At 34.1% G+C, this 17,859-nt stretch overlaps 1 protein-coding gene across 8 annotated transcripts in view; it reads left to right on the forward strand.

The window, feature by feature from the left end:
• Positions 1 to 17,859, forward strand: part of Txndc16 (thioredoxin domain containing 16) — a 99,831-nt gene that overhangs the window by 78,105 nt on the left and 3,867 nt on the right. For 7 of the 8 annotated variants that reach the window (XM_071608045.1, XM_071608042.1, XM_027929847.2 and 4 more), the window contains 4 exons: positions 7,866 to 7,950; positions 9,933 to 10,071; positions 16,271 to 16,431; positions 17,439 to 17,629. In XM_071608045.1, the coding sequence (XP_071464146.1) occupies positions 7,866 to 7,950; positions 9,933 to 10,071; positions 16,271 to 16,431; positions 17,439 to 17,629 (576 nt within the window). Of the gene's footprint in view, positions 1 to 7,865; positions 7,951 to 9,932; positions 10,072 to 12,049; positions 12,296 to 16,270; positions 16,432 to 17,438; positions 17,630 to 17,859 lie in introns of those variants that run through there. The other variant, XM_071608048.1, reaches the window with a different exon arrangement.

Here is a 17,859-nt window from a genome sequence, read left to right on the forward strand (position 1 = left end):
ATGTTTTCTATTTCATTCACTTTATCTATTGATACTTCAATTAGTTTTTTTAACTTTTTATTTATTCTTTTTAGTTACACATGATAGTAGAATGTATTTTGATATATATCATATACATGGAGTGTAACTTCTCATTTTTGTGGTTGTACATGATGTTGAGTTACACTGATTGTGTATTCATATATGAACATAGAAAAGTTGTGTCTGATTCATTCTACTGTCTTTCTCATTCCTGTGCCCCTCCTTTCTCCTCATTTCCCCTTTTCCAATTGGATGAGCCTTCATTTCTCCCTTCCCTACCCACCTATTGTGATTCAGCATCTGCATATCAGAGAGAACATTTGGCCTTTAGTTTTTTAGGATTGGCTTATTTCACTTAGCAAGATAGTCTCTATTTCCACCCATTTACTGGCAAATGCCACAATTTCATTCTTCTTTAAGGTTGAGTAATATTCCATTGTGTATTTGTACCACATTTTCTTTATCCACTTATCCATTTAAGGGCACCTAGGCTGGTTCCATAGCTTAGCTATTGTGAATTTAACTGTATACATTGATGTGGCTCTGTAGGCATCCCTTGTGCTGAGACTCAAAATCCCTTCCAATTTAAAAGCTCAATTCAGTTCTGGGAAATTTTCTTGAAGCATTTCCTTGATGATTCCCTCCTTTTCATATATTGTTTTCCCTTTTCTCCTCATTATCATTCCCAAGCAGTTATATTCTCCTTTCACACTTAATCTCCTAGTACTTGCATCAGATTATTCCTCTGACCCCACTTGCACCTTGTAAGCATCATCTACCACCCAGCCAGGATCACTTCCCCTCATTCATGAGGAATTGAGCTTCTGTCATACTGTCATGCTCTCCAGTACTTTTATCTTAATCCTTGGTGATTTGGTATCCACATAGATGATCTTTCCAAAATCTGAGCCTCTCAGTTCTTGACCTTTAAAAAAATTTTTTAAAAATACATGACACATTTTGACATATCATACATACATGAAGTATAACTTCCCATTCTTATTCTTATATATAATGTGGAGTTACACTGGTCGTGTATTCATATATGAACACAGGAAAGTTATGTCTGTTTCATCCTACTGTCTTTCCCTTTCCCATCCTCTCTCTCTTCCCCTGATTCTCCCTGACCAATCTGATGAACCTCCATTCCTCCTACCCCCAACCTATTGTGAGTCAACATCAGAGAGAACATTTGGCCTTTGGTTTTGGGGGATTGGCTTGTTTCACTTAGCATGAAGAACACCTAGGTTGATTCCATGTGGATTCAGCTGCTATGAACATTGTTTGGCCATGTCACTATCGTATGCTGATTTAAAATTTTTTTTCATTGTATATGAACATAATACCTTTATTTTATTTATTTATGTGGTGCTAAGAATTGAACCCATTGCTCCACATAGGTGAGGCAAGCATTCTACACAACCCCAGCCCCTAGTATGCTGATTTTAAGCCCTTTGGGTATATGCTGGGGAGTTGGGTAACTGGGTCAAATGGTGGTTCTGTTCCAAGTTTTCTAAGGAATCTCCATACTATTTTCAGGAGGGGTTGCACCTGTTTGCAGTCTCACCAGCAATGTATAAGTGCACCTTTTCCCCCATATCCTCGCCAACACTTTTTACTATTTATATTCTTAATAATTGCCATTCTGACTGGAGTGATATGAAATCTCATTGTAGTTTTATTTATATTTCTCTAATTGCTAGTGATGTTGAACACTTTTTCATATATTTGTTGACCGATCTTATTTCTTCTGTGAAGTGTCTGTTCAGTTTCTTTGCCCATTTATTGATTGGACTATTTGGTTTGTTTGTTTTGGTTTTAAGGTTTTTGAGTTCTTTATATATTCTGGAGATTAATGCTGTATCTGAGGTGCAAGTGGCAAAGATTTTCTCCCATGCTGTAGGCTCTCTCTTCCCATTCTTGATTGTTTTTTTTTGTTGTTGTTGTTGTGAAGAAGCTTTTTAATTTTCTACAATCCTATTTATTGATTCTTGATTTTATTTCTTGCACTTTAGGAGTCTTGTTGAGGAATTTGGTTTCTAAAGCTGACATGGTGGAGAGTTTGGCCCACTTTTTCTTCTGGTAGGTGCAGGGTCTTTGATCCAATTCCTAGGTTCTTGATCTACTTTGAACTGAATTTTGTGCAGGGTGAGACATAGGAGTCTGATTTCATTTTGTGGCATATGGATTTCCAATTTTCCCAGCACCATTTGTTGAAGAGGCTATCTTTTCTTCAATGTATGTTTATGACACCTTTGTCTAGAATGAGATAATTGTATTTATGTGGGCTTGTCTCTGTCTTCTAATTCTGTACCATTGGTCTTCATGTCTGTTTTTGTACCAATACCATGCTGTTTTTGTTACTACAGCTCTGTAGTATATGTAGTATATGTAGTCTGGTATTGTGATGCGTCCTACTTCACTTTTCCCACTGAGGATTGCTTTGGCTATTCTGGGCCTCTATTTTTCCAAATGAGTTTCTTGACTGCCTTTTCTACTTCTATGAAGAATGCCATTAGAACTTTAATAGAAATAGCATTAATCTGTATAGCACTTTTGGTAGTATAGCCATTTTGACAATATTAATTCTGCCTATCCAAGAACATAAGAGATTTTGTCCATCATCTAGGGTCTCTTCAGTTTCTTTCTTTGAGTTCTGTAGTTTTCACTATAGAGGTTATTCACCTCTTAGATTGATTCTCAAATATTATATATTTTTGAGACTTTTGTGAATGGGATAATTAGTTTCCTAATTTCTCTTTCAGTTGATTCATCACTGATGTATAGAAACATAATTGATTTATTCAATTAGCTTTTCAATAATGTTGAATATATGATTAGTCAAGTCTCTTATTTTTCTTTTTTACATTTTCTTGTCTATTTTGCCTTCCATCTCTTCTGTGTGAACATTATTAGTTTCTTATATCTATTATCTTAACTCATTTGATGTCTGCTGATTGTTTTATGCTTCACTGGTATTTTAGTTTTTCTTTCTTTTTTCCTCTATAGAGTATGCCTCTTTTATTTGTATCTTCTACAGGGCTAGAGAAAATGTTCTTAAAAAATGAACTTATCATTTCAATTTAATTCTGCCTATCTAGGAACATAGGAGTTTTTGCCCATCTTCTAGGGTCTCTTCAATTTCTTTCTTTAGAGTTCTGTAGTTTTCATTGAGGAACATCTTCATTCAATCATTTCGATGATTTCAACTCCCTCTTGAGGAAGATGAAGATGTTTTTAATTTCTTTTGTAGTCTTTGTATAGAGCCCCATGTTATGGGTTCAGATTATCATTATTGATGCTTTTTTTTTTCATTAAACATTTGTCTTTCCAAAATCTTTTGCATTTACTTTTTCAACATTTTAAGATGAAAATTTTCAAACATACTGCAGAGTTGAAAGATTTATGTGAAAACCTACAGACCCATCACCTATATCTGCCAGTGTTGTACATACCTATACATCGGTCCAGCTATTAATCCATTTTATGTACATACCTGCACCTGTATGCATCTATTAATTCAACTTATTTTTATTTGAATTTAAAATTAATAGTTTTGCATTCAACTTTTACACAATACATATAGCAATTACTTTTACTTTAATAGTTTTCCATGGCATTGTAAACTGCCTTATTTTTTTTTTGTTTGTTTGTTTTTAATTTTTTATTGTGGGTTGTTCAAAACATTACAAATTTCTTGACATATCATATTCCACACTTTGATTCAAGTGGGTTATGAACTCCCACCTTCACCCCATACACAGATTGCAGAATCACATCAGTTACACATCCATTGATTTACATATTGCCATACTAGTGTCTGTTGTGCTCCGCTGCCTTTCCCATCCTCCACCATCCCCCCTCCCCACCTCTCCCCTCCCCTCCCCTCCTCTCTCTCTACCCCCTCCACTGTATAACCCTGAGGGTCTCCTTCCATTTCCATGCAATTTCCCTTCTCTCTCCCTTTCCCTCCCACCTCTCATCCCTGTTTAATGTTAATCTTCTTCTCATGCTCTTCGTCCCTACTCTGATCTTAGTTACTCTCCTTATATCAAAGAAGACATTTGGCATTTGTTTTTTAGGGATTGGCTAGCTTCACTTAGCATAATCTGCTCTAATGCCATCCATTTCCCTGTAAATTCTATGATTTTGTCATTTTTTAATGCAGAGTAATACTCCATTGTGTATAAATGCCACATTTTTTTTTATCCATTCGTCTATTGAAGGGCATCTAGGTTGGTTCCACAATCTTGCTATTGTGAACTGTGCTGCTATGAACATCGATGTAGCAGTGTCCCTGTAGCATGCTCTTTTTAGGTCTTTAGGGAATAGACCAAGAAGGGGAATAGCTGGGTCAAATGGTGGCTCCATTCCCAGCTTTCCAAGAAATCTCCATACTGCTTTCCAAATTGGCTGCACCAATCTGCAGTCCCACCAGCAATGTACAAGTGTACCCTTTTCCCCACATCCTCGCCAGCACTTGTTGTTGTTTGACTTCATAATCTGCCTTACTTTTTAATATCGCAATTTACCTATCCTTAAACTCTTACTCTTTATCTCTTGTTTCATAGGAGTGTCTTTCAGTATGTTTTAAAGGAAGTGTACACACAAGGTATTTTTTTCTGATCAGTAGTATTTTCCAGAATGTTATTTTTTGCTATTGCATATTTTTAGCCTTAATATTTTCTTAACTATAATCACTCTCTATTTATCCAGCAGACTTCCCTCATTTTTATTTTTCTTGCCTTTGAAATGAATTTCAAATTCTAAATGAAATCTTTTAAGAATATATGTATGGGAAGAAGATCCCCTATTTTCCAGTACATTTGTACAGATCAGGTGCTGCGAACTGCTTATTAAATTTTACTTTCTACAAATTTATGTATTGTAACTTTTTTCTTTTTGTTCTTTTCAAAATCTTTAAAAATGAGAGCTAAAGGAACATATACTAAATGAAATTACAAACATATTATTATGTGCTCTGTGACTTGCCATCTTAAAAGGCAAAATCCTAGAATACCTAGCATCTTAATGTGTATACTTTCAATCTAAATCTTTTTAGATTGTGTTTTACTCTTTCTTCCCCTTTTTATACTTTTGTTTCTACAGTTGACTCTGTCTTCTATGTATTTTAGACCTGGTGCCCCACAGTTTTATTCATTATTTACACTAGGCCTCCTTCCAAAAATAATTTGAATTTTTAGACAATAAAAATAGCACAAATAACAGTAAATCATTAAAACAAAGGTAAGAGTTATGCAATAAAACACTAAGGGATAATTATGTGAAAATTTCAGAAAACACTGCTGATTATAATATAGCCCTGAGCTATCTGTAACAACTAGAAACAAAAAAATGACATTTTTACCATGTTCTATTTATATAATAAATTATAACATACAAGTTAGAATGCTGATTCATCCACAGAGAAAATGTTTTCCTATTTGTAAATACTGGGAAGAATTTTTCATATTGTTTTTTAAATAGGGGCTCAACATAAGAAACAATGTACTTGATCATTTCTACTCAAATGATGATAAAGTTCACATGTAGTTATCTTTCAACAAAAATCAAAAGCACAATATTAAATCATATAAAGATGGTTCTGGTGTGCCAGAATGACATACTATGGATTATGGTGCTGGGTATTGAACCTATGGCCTTGTGTATGCAAGGCAAGCACTCTACCAACTGAGCTATATCCCCAGCCCTCATGAAAACACTTTTAACAAAAAATTTTCACAAGTAGAGAGGATTCTGTATGAGGAAATTACATGAAAATATTAGTGTGTTTTTCCACTGATATTTACCAAAAATGAAAAGCTGAAACAGATTCCATTATTTCATTGCTTTAAATAAAGATCATCTATTGTCTAGAATTTAGCTGTTTTCTCTTAGAATGAAAGTATAGGCATTCAGTCCTTTTTTAGTTGCTTATTTTCTTATGAGTCTTTTCTACTATGCTGTAGCACAGGCTTAAAAATATTTGAATAGGTTACTAGTTTCTCATTAAATTTATGATTATAAATGAGCTCCAGATGCTGCCTATAGGCTGATTAACCGTTCTAGTAAAGTTGATTTCCAAGTTGATTTTCTGCAGACTATGTTACTTAATCTTGTGGAAAGTAATCACACTTTTAAAAGAAAAAGCCCTGTGGTGACCCAATGTTGACAGTCCCTTATATTGTGAATTTAGTGCTGACTGGTAAGGTATGGATCTGTGGTTCAGTATGTCTGGTCCTCAAGGTAGTTGTATGGATTACTCCTTCCATCAGCATTTGGCTATTTGAGCTGCTGTGAAACTTTGGTACATGGTTTTGAACTATCATTTGACTTTTCACATGACAAGAATACTTCATTTACCCTTAAGTCCACCTCTGCTCTTTTCTCATTAGTCTACAGTGATTTAATTGAAACTTGTTTTTTGGTTATAAAATAGTCGTTATTGGGATTCAGAATATGCTGGTATTTATGAAAATGAACTAAAAATCTACAGAAATAATACTTTTAAGTGAAGCTAGCCAATCCCTAAAAAACAAATGCCAAATGTCTTCTTTGATATAAGGAGAGTAACTAAGAACAGAGTAGGGACGAAGAGCATGAGAAGAAGATTAATATTAAACAGGGATGAGAGGTGGGAGGGAAAGGGAGAGAGAAGGGAAATTGCATGGAAATGGAAGGAGACCCTCAGAGTTATACAAAAGTACATACAAGAGGAAGTGAGGGGAAAGGGAAAAATAATACAAGGGGGACAAATGAATGTCAGTAGAGGGGGCAGAGAGAGAAGAGGGGAGGGGAGGGGAGGGGGGATAGTAGAGGATAGGAAAGGCAGCAGAACACAACAGACACTAGTATGGCAATATGTAAATCAATGGATGTGTAACTGATGTAATTCTGCAATCTGTATATGGGGTAAAAATGGGAGCTCATAACCCACTTGAATCAAAGTGTGAAATATGATATATCAAGAACTATGTAATGTTTTGAACAGCCAACAATAAAAAATTAAAAAAAAAAAAAAAAGGAGAAAGGGGAGGGATGAAAAGGGAGGGGCATAGGAGTGGGAAAGATGGTGAAATGCGATGGTCATCCTTACCCTAAGTACATGTATGAAGACACAAAGGATGTGACTGTACATTGTGTACAACCAGAGATATGAAAATTTGTGCTGTATATGTGTGATATGAATTGTAATGCATTCTGTTGTTATATATAAAAAATTAAAATTAAAAAAAAGAAATAATACTTTTAGTTCTGAATATGTATATCCTAACAAATAAAAAACAGCAATACACAAATTAGTCAAAAATTCAAAACTAACAAAAATACATTATAGAAAATGTTATAAATAAAAGGACAAAAATCCCTTAGAATTACACAATTCTAACACACACACACTTAGAGAATTAGGATTTTTAGTCGTCTTCTTTTTTTTTTTTAATGCATGTAGACACCTTGTGAAATGTATCATTTCACATTCCTGCTTCCAGGCTGTAGCTGTTCCCATGTACCCTGTCTATGAATAAAAAACAACAGATATTTGTTCAGTCACTCTGTATGGTTAGAGTACTGTAAATCTTGCAAATCACATTTAGAATACATTTGTTTAGGAAACCATAGTTGTATTATATCAGTGTACATATCTTTAATAATCCAGTGTCATAAAAATGGATGTATTTTAGAAGCATTCAGATTTATTTTAGAGTTACTAAGTTATCTAAGGTGTCTTAAATATTTATCTTTGACATTAAATAATGAAGTACTATCACCTATAAATCTATTTATCTGTTGAACCAGCATACATAATATTAAAGGTTTCAGAGTTTTGCCATATGTATTTATAGCCAAAGAAGATTTTACTGAAGCAGGAAATTACCTAAAAGGATGTGTCATCACTGGAATTTATTCTGAAGAAGATGTTTGGATACTGTAAGTTTATTGCTCTTCTAATTTTAGGGAGGAAGAAGCTATGCAATGGTTTATTGCTTGTCTTTACACTGCTGATCTAGGAAGATAGTTCAGAAACATAAGTAAATTTATAATTTCCCTTCTAGGAAATACTAGGCTATTAAGATTTAAATGTTTATATAGATATATATTTGTGTGTGTGTGTGTGTGTGTGTGTGTGTGTGTGTGTGTGTGTGTATCCATACCATAGCACCCACAGGGGTAATCTTAGATTCATACTTCATACTCATTTCCTCTTTGGGTTTGAATGCAGTTTGGATTCTTTGGAGGTGTCATAGTTTTTGAGAATTTTACTTCTCTAGCATTTGAGGGTTTTGTTTGTTTGTTTTGCTACTGAAGTATATGTTTTAAAAAATCACTTTTTAGTCACTTTAATTGCTTTGTCTGGAAGATGAGGCTCCTATGATAAACAAAATATTGTAGTTGCTTTTATGGTTTGCATATGAAGTATCCCCCAAAGATGTCTGTTAATGCAGGAATATTCAGATAAATGATTGGATTATGAGAGCAGAAACCTAACCAGTCAATACAGCTTGAATGGGTGGTAACTGCAGGCAGGTGTGATATGGCTGGAGGAGATTGGTCATTGGAGGCATGCCCTGGAAGTATTTATCTTCCCTGAGGTCCCTTTCCCCTTCTCTGTGTTTCCTGGCTACTGTAAGCCGAGTAGTACTCCTCCGCTATGCCCTTCCACGATGTCTCATTTGGGCCAAGAGCAACAGAGTTGGCTGACCATAGACTGAACCTCTGAAACCATGACTTAAAGTAAACTTTTCCTCTTCTAGGTATTTTGGTCACAGTGACAAAAGGCTAACACAGTTGTTGTAGAAAGAAGGACTAGATTGCAAGTTTGGAGACTGTTTTTAATACAATGACATTCTACGTTAATGGTTCATTTTGGGGTACAAATAAACTAGTTTATAAACCCCAGCCATTTGTCTTTCTTACCTTCTGACTATAATATTCCTAATTGTGATTTCTGAGCTTAAAACTTTCATCTTAAACATTGCTCTTGATGATGCTTTTGTTAGTTCTGTGAAATCAATAATTTTTGTATATACTGAACTAGGAAAATATGAGACCTATCCATCTGATAATGTATATCAATTGCTATTATTTATTGTCAATATGCATTTAATTATAGTCCATAGAATTAGTCTGGTGATTTACAGAGTGTTTTGTTTATAATTAGCTGGTCAACTAAGGTTCCTCTAAGTGATCTAAAGACTGGGCTCGCTAACCTCAATAATATTATATTGTCTCTACTTTGTTCTGGCATGAGTTTAGTTTTTATGTGTGTTACTACCTTATTAATAATTTCCCATTAAGCTTTTTACCTATTCACAAAACTTCCTTTTAGGTGTTGTTAGCGAAAATAGTGGGAGGATGGGTTTGGGCTATTGTGTCAGTGGAGAGAACACGCACTCCATTTGAGTTCCTTATTTTAATTCACTGTCTACTATTTATCACTCTGTGAATTTGTGTTTTTTTCCCCTTCTAAAATAGAGTGTTATGGGCTACTTTCTGGGGGATATTCTGAGGATTAAATGAAAACCTAACTAAGCTAGTACATTGCCTGGCAAATGGTAGGTTTCTCATAGGTGCCCATCTCCTTAGTAGTATGGTAAACATTCCAAAGGGGCCACAAGCCTTTCAGTGCATTCTAAATCCTATGTAGTCATTTTCTTGATGAGTAAGTTGTGTGGGGGGAAAGAAAATCTATCTAGATTATTATCTGTTGCTTTCTATTAATTGAGTTTGTCAAGGATCCTGAACATATAGTTTCACATAGAAAACGAGTTTGGGAATTGAGTTAATTTTTTTCCTTGGAGGCAGGGCTTTTCACTTTCCGCTTCCTGCTGTAATTTGTTGGCCTAATTTTTCATGTTTTTGATGACCTGCTGTATTTTGATTGTGAATTTTAATACTACATTTCTCTATAGGTCAAATAAATATACTGCAACTCTTCCAGCCCTGCTACTTGCCAGACACAAAGAAGGCAAAATTGAGAGCATTCCACTTGCTAATACCCATGTGCAGGACATAGTTCAAATAATAACAAATGCATCACTAGAAACATTTGTAAGTATATTTTATAATTAGGTTATTTAGGATAAAATTTAGACCAATTAAAGTTAGTATACAGTAGAACACAATTTTCAGTTTGGGGTGGCAAAGGATACCATGTTTTGTGGGCTGAAGATTGATTGGGTGGCTCTGTTTTGTTCATTCATTATGCATACAGCTTTTCTAGTCCACTGCCCAAAGCTTACCTGTGTGGCTGAAGTCGGTTGAAGTCAAACTTGTTACAAAGTAAATGGATTCTAAAGAGTCAGACTGCCTGGTTCTAAATCCTTGCTTAAATCCTTACTGGCTCTATGGTACCCTCTCTGCTCCTAAGTTTCCATATGTGTAAAATATAGATTATAGGTAGCACCTGCTGAAGAGCATTATTGTGAGGACCAGTTAAGATGTATATAGTGCTTTATGGACAGTGCTTGGCCCATGGTAAATATTCAACAGATGTTAGTTACTATTTATATAATTTTAAAACAAACTGTCTTATTAAAGTCCTTTTCCAATGCTTTACTTTGTTTAATAGTGGATTCAAGGGCACAACAAATGTAACCTGCACTACTTGATTTCAGTTGTTTTGCATTTATGTTAAATATAGTTAGAATATTACATATTTATAATCCTACATTTTTAAAGTGGCACAAAGAACACCATTTAAATCAGATAAAATGTTGAATTACTAATTTTCCCATTATGATGTTTGTTTTCATTTAGATAATTGTCTTTAATAAATCTGTCACCAAAATTTTTTTCCCTTCTCTTCCTCCATCAAAGTTGCAGGTTATAATTAATTAAATCATTAAGTTAATATTTTCAGGGTGTAGTTTTCCAAATGATTTATAAAAATAGTAACATGCTTGTTTTTAATGACATGCGATTAAGTAAATATTTCCTTAACATATACATAGTATAGTAACTTTAGATTCTTTTTTTCTCAAAAACAAAAAATAATCAAGAAAATTAGAAAAAAAACATAATTTCTCTAAATTTGGGAACATATTTCTCCAAAGTTTAAAAAATTGCATGTCTTTTTATATTAAGTATATTTCAAAGAATGTAGACATGCATATTGATTTTAATATCTGTTTTCTGTTGTACTAATGTTCCATGATTCATTTAACCAATTTTCTACTGACACTTAAGTTGTCCTCAAGACATCTTGATCTTTTCACCTGACAGATATAGGAAACAGCAGTATCCATCACTGATCTTTCTTTTCACAAATTCATATTCCAGTTAGTTACCTTTCTGAAAACGGCCTAACCATGTCACTAATCTGACAAAAAGTCTTCTTGATATTCCCTGGAGTAAGAACTCACCAAGGTATGACCCATCTGGTCTCAGCCTTTTTTGCCTCTTGCAGTCTTAAATCAGGGACCTTTAATTTCACTGATCCCAGTATTGTTTGCTTTAACACCTCTCTACCTATCCTCATGGTATTCCCTCCATCTGTGATCCCTGCTTAAGCATGCACCTCACACTGTCACGAACTTATTCCTTATACAACACCCAGCTCAAATATCACTTCCTAAAATCACTCACAAGCTCCCCTGCCTTGTTTTTTTAAGCTTGTTTAATTTTGAGCCCATAGGTTTCCTTATTGTCATTCATGAATAATATTTTCAAGGATCACAGTAGTTTTGATAATTAAGTGTCTCCTCTTAACTAATTAATTAGTTAATTAAATAAACTCTGCAGGCTGGGGTTGTGGCTCAGTGGTAGAGCACTTGCCTAACATGCATGAGGCAATGGGTTTGATCCTCAGCACCACATAAAAATAAAATAAAGATATTGTGTCCATCTAAAAACTAAAAAATAAATATTTAAAAAAAATTAAACCAACTCTGGACTTGTAACTAATTTCCCTATTTCTGCTATCATTCAGCCAGGGGTCAGAAATATCCTTAGATATTAGTTATAAAAACTAGGTTAAGGTTACTGTCACATGACGTATAGTGGTAATTACTATGCTTACCATATACAGATGATCATCATCTCCAAATATCAGGCAAATCATCTGTGCATAAGAAAAAGCTGGCATTTTCATGTAATGCTGTAAGGGGGCAGAGTACCTCAACAGAGCTGGAAAGACCTATGGGATACTTAGTTTCATTTCCCATTTTGAAGTCTAATGTAGGAGGAGATCTTTTAAGGTGGGTGATGGGAGTTGGAATTGGGAAGGAATAATGATGTAATGTTTTTGTGTTGGTGGACTCAGCAGAGATTTTTAAAAAATTTTTAGTTTTAATGTATCCTTAATAGTTGACTATATTGAATGTGTTTTAATACTTCAGTAAATATATGTACCATGTGTAATGATTAAAAAAAATGTCTCCTCTTATTTGAGGGCAGGGAAGTATCTCCTTTCTTTAAAGATTCAGCACCCAGCATAACATCTTGAACTCTGTAGTGCTCAATACATTTTGAGTTGAGCAGTGATGGCTGTATCACCTAATGTTTCTGCTGGCTCAATAACATCTTTCAATATTTAGGAGGGGGATATAACTCCAGTGGAAGAGTAAAAGATGATACTTTACACAAGAAACCAAAAGAGAGGAATTTGGAGAAAAAAAGAGATCTAAGATTTAAGTCTTAAAAAAGGAAGGTCTAAGATTTTGAATATGAAATCAGAATGGAACAGAATAGAACAAAAATGAGAATTGGCAGAGAAAAGCCACTTTGAGAACTAAGTAGGGAAAAGTATATGCCAGAGTTTGATGTCTGAGGATGAACCATGTCTGAGATGAATCTCTGTACTCAGAGGTTGTTGGCACAATTAAAAATATAAAATTGTTGTAGATTCTTTTTGTGCTCCAATGGAATGGGAAGCTGATGAACAGGATGCCTGCCTTCTAGTTTCCTACTTAACTCTGAGACTCAAGCAAAAGTTAGCCTCTGTGTGTATGTTTCCTCATCTGTCACCTGGGGCTTGTTTGTCTGATAGGGGATGATTTAATCTAACTCACAGGTATAGCCAGATGATGAAATAATAGATGTGGATCTAAAAATGGAAAATGGTAGAAGACTTCACTATTTGTAAGTCATGGATATTTTTAATCCTAAATATATTAGCATTGTTATTGATCTAATTCTTTTAACAAACAACCTAGACAAATTGTCTTCTACAGATACTCTTAAAAGTAGTAGCTATTTTTCAAAATGTAACAATGGTAAAACACTTAGAATTCAAATTCCTTATTAAATTCCTTCTTTGAGTTACCTTAAACTCAAAAGGAATAAATTTGACTTTTGGATTTGTTTTAGCATATTTTATGCCCCCAAATTCACAGTCTTGGAAAATGTAAAATTTTATTAATTTTTAAGTAATCATAGCCAGGTGCATTAGTACACCCCTGTACTCCCAGATACTTGAAGCTGAGGCAAGAAGAGTGCAAGTTCAAAGCCAACCTAGATAACTTAGCAAGACCCTGTCTCAAAAATTAAAAGGAATTGAGCTGTACTCAATGGTAGAGGACTTATCTAGCATGTGCAAGGCTCTGGATTTGATCTCCAGTACCCCCCCAAAAGAGAAAAATAATAATAGACATTAAAGAAAAAGATTATATCTTTGAAACCCAGCTTATATATATATTTAAATTCATTTATTTACTCTAATTTATTATACATGACAACAGAATGTATTTCAACTCATAGTACACATATGGAGCATAATTTTTCATGTTTCTGGTCATTCCCAAAGTAGAGGCACACCATTCGTGTCTTCATACATGTATTTAGGGTAATGATGTCTATCTCATTCCACAATCTTTCCTACCCGCTCCATTTGCCCTATCTAAAGTTCCTCTATTCCTCCCATAATCCCCCCACTATTCCCATTATGCATAAGCATCCACATATCAGAGAAAACATTCAGCATTTGGTTTTTTTGGGATTGGCTTACTTCACTTAGCGTAATATTCTCCAACTCTATCCCCTTTACCTGCAAATGCCATGATTCTATTCTTTTTTCATGTTGAGTAATATTCCATTGTGAATATATACCACAGTTTCTCTATCGATTCATCTACTGAGGGCATCTAGGTTGGTTCCACAATTTACCTATTGTGAATTCTGCTGCTGTAAACATTGATGTGGCTATGTCACTGTAGTATGCCGTTTTTAAGTACTTTGGGTATAAACCAAGGAGTGGTTCCATTCCAAGTTTTTCAAGGAATCTCCATACTGCTTTCCATATCAGTAACACCAATTTGCAGTCCCACCAGCAATATATGAATGTGCCTTTCTCCCCACATCCTTGCCAACACTTATTGTTGTTTGTATTCTTAATAGCTGCCATTCTGACTAGAGTGAGATAAAATCTAAGTAGTTTTGATTTGCATTTGTCTAATTGCTAGAGATGTTGAACATTTTTTTCATGTATTTGTTAATTGATTGTATATTATCTTCTGAGAATTGTCTGTTCAGTTCCTTGGCCCATTTACTGATTGGGTTGTTTGTTTTTTTAGCGTTAAGCTTTTTGAGTTCTTTATATATCATAGAGATTAGTACTCATTCTAAATAGAGAAAAATTGAAAGCATTCCCTCTAAAAACTGGAACAAGGCAGAGATGCCCTCTTTCACCATGTCTATTTAACATAGTTCTTGAAACTCTAGCCAGAGCAATTAGACAGATGAAAGAAATTAAAGGGATTCTGATAGGAAAAGAAGAACTCAAACTATCACTATTTGTCAACAACATGATTCTATACCTGGAAGATCCAAAAACTTCCACCAGAAAACTTCTAGAACTAATAAATGAATTCAGCAAAGTAGCAGGATATAAAATCAACACCTATAAATCAAAGGCATTTCTGTACATCAGTGAGAAATCCTCTGAAAGAGAAACTAGGAAAACCACCCTGTTTACAATAGCCTTAAAAAAATACTTGGGAATCAACAAAAGAGGTGAAAGACCTCTACAATGAAAACTACAGAATGCTAAAGAAAGAAATTAAAGAAGACCTTAAAAGATTGAAAGATCTCCCTTGTTCTTGGATAAGCAGGATTAATATTGTCAAAATGACCGTACCACCAAAAGTGCTATACTGATTTAATATAATCCTAACCAAAATCCCAATGACATTCCTCATAGAAATAGAAAATGCAATCATGAAATTCTCTGGAGAAATAAGAGACCCAAAATAGCCAAAGTATCCTAAGCAAGAAGAGTGAAGCAGGTGACATCACTATACCAGACTTGAAACTATATACATACAGAGCAATAGTAACAAAAATGGCATGGTATTGGCACCAAAATAGATTTGTAGACCAATGCTTCAGAATAGAGGACACAGAGACAAACCCACGTAAATACAGTTATCTCATAGTAGACAAAGGCACCAAAAACATATATTGGAGAAAAGATAGCATCTTCATCAAATGGTGCTAGGAAAACTGGAAATCCATATGCAGCAAAATGAAATTAAGCCCCTCTCACTATGCACAAAACTCAACTCAATGTGCATCAAGGACCTAGGAATTAGACCAGAGACCCACCCTGTGCCTAATAGAAAATAAAGTAGGCCCAGATATTTATCATGTTGGATTAGGCCCCAACTTCCTTAGTAAGGCTCCTATAGTGCAAGAAATAAAATCAAGAATCAATAAATGGGAGCTCTGGTTGTGGCTCAGTGGTAGAGTACTCACCTAGTATGCACGAGGCCCTGGGTTTGATCCTCAGCACCACATAAAAATAAATAAATAAAATAAAGGTATTGTGTCCAACTACAATTAAAAAATAAATATCAAAAAAAGAATCAATAAATAGGATGGATTCAAACTGAAAAGCTTCTTCTCAGCAAAAGAATCAGTGAAGTGAATAGAGAGCCTACAGAATGGGAGCAAATGATTACCAGCTTATATTTTTAATAAAAAATTTTGTTATATTTTTTCTCTGAGTTTGATTTTTTATATGTATATTGACCAATCTAATCCCAGATTTTAGCATATGAAATTATTAAAAGTATTAAATTAACTTATTCTCAAAGTAATTTTATTTTGAATATAACTCATTAAGATGAGTTGAGATTGAATAAACTCTGGAGAGTCATAGTTATTAATGTGGCTCAATCTCTATTTAAGTGAAAATGTGTTTGAATTATATTTTATGAACTAAAATTGAGTGATTTGAATATTTTCTATTTTATGTATTATCATTCCCATGCTTTGGGTTTTTTTTTTTTTTTTTGTTCTTCTCTTTTAACAGCCAGAAATAACTGTAGAAAATCTTCCCACTTATTTAAGACTTCAGAAACCATTACTTATTTTGTTCAGTGATGGCAGCATAAATCCTCAGTATAGAAAAGCAATATTGACACTAATGAAACAGAAACACTTGGATTCTCTTATTCCTTGCTGGTTAAATCTGTAAGTATATTTTCATTTTTTATATGTAAGAGATAAAGTATAATTATTATATTTTCATAATGAAAAGGAACTCTATAACTTTGCCTTTGGAGTTAATATTAATGGGACCAAATATGTTGTCATGGTACTTTAGTAACTAACTTCCCATAGACAAGGTCCAGTTTGACCTGTTTCAAATTGAATTTTATTCTGTAGTGTGTGTGTGTGTGTGTGTGTGTGTGTGTATGTGTATACTCCTGGAGACTGAACCCAGAAGTGCTCTACCACTGAGCCTCATCCCCAACCCTTTTTAAATTTTAATTTTAGATAGGATATTGCTAAATTACTAAAATTAGCCTCAAACTTTTGATTGCCCTGCCTTAGCCTCTGGGAATACAGGCATGTACCACCACTCTTGACTACAATAATTTTTTTAACATAATCATTTTTCTGACTTTAAAAGTAATTGTTGTCCATTGGAAAAAAATTGGCAAATACAAAAAAGTAAGCATTGTGATATTTCGTTCTGTTTTCTGTGTTTCTGTATTGTTATAGTCCAGCCATAATGTTATGGACAGATTTTAGTACACTCATCAGCAGTACTTCCTGGTACATTTGCTGGATGTATGGCTTGTGTTACTTGAAGTGTCTTATATCATAAGTGTTTATCATATATAACCCTTTAATTGTTGAACTGACATGTGATCAGGTACTTGGCTAAACTTTCAAAGGAGCCTATTGACTGTATCAAACCTAAGCTGACAAGCCTTCACAATATGTTTGCTTGTTTTGAAAACTGTCATTGACTGCCTTTTTTCCTTGTAAGAGAAAGAAAGCACCCGTGTTAAAATTTAAAAAAAAAAAATCTAATTATAATGCCATAGTCATAGACCTCTTAGATTTTAGAGTGTCTTTTTATAGAATAAATTTACTTGCATGATACTAATTAAAGTTTAATGTTCCATAACCTTATTTTCATTTTTTGTGATAGAAGTATTAATTAATATTTTCAATTGTTCCTCTTGTAGGAAGAACACTCCTGTGGGGAGAGGAATTTTGCGGGCATATTTCAGCCCTCTGCCTCCTCTTCCTCTTCTTGTTTTGGTGAATCTGCATTCAGGTGGCCAAGTATTTGCATTTCCTTCCAATCAGTCTATAACTGAACAAAACCTTGTGTTATGGCTTAAAAAGTTAGAAGCAGGACTAGAAAATCATATCAGTAAGTTTTTCTATTTTATTTAATACACTCAATTCTTCATTTTGTTCTGTTGATTTTAAAATTTCAATTGTAGCTAATGAATACTGGTATGTGTTGAATGGTGTTTATAAGTATCCTAAGTATTAATATGCTGATAGCATTGTCCATAGAACAGTCTGATTATGAGACCAAGGTGAAAAGCCTCAGTTGGGGACAGTGGACTTATCTACTAAGCAGTCAGCTCACCTATT

Source organism: Marmota flaviventris, chromosome 2, assembly GCF_047511675.1.
Source record: "Marmota flaviventris isolate mMarFla1 chromosome 2, mMarFla1.hap1, whole genome shotgun sequence".
NCBI lineage: Eukaryota > Metazoa > Chordata > Mammalia > Rodentia > Sciuridae > Marmota > Marmota flaviventris.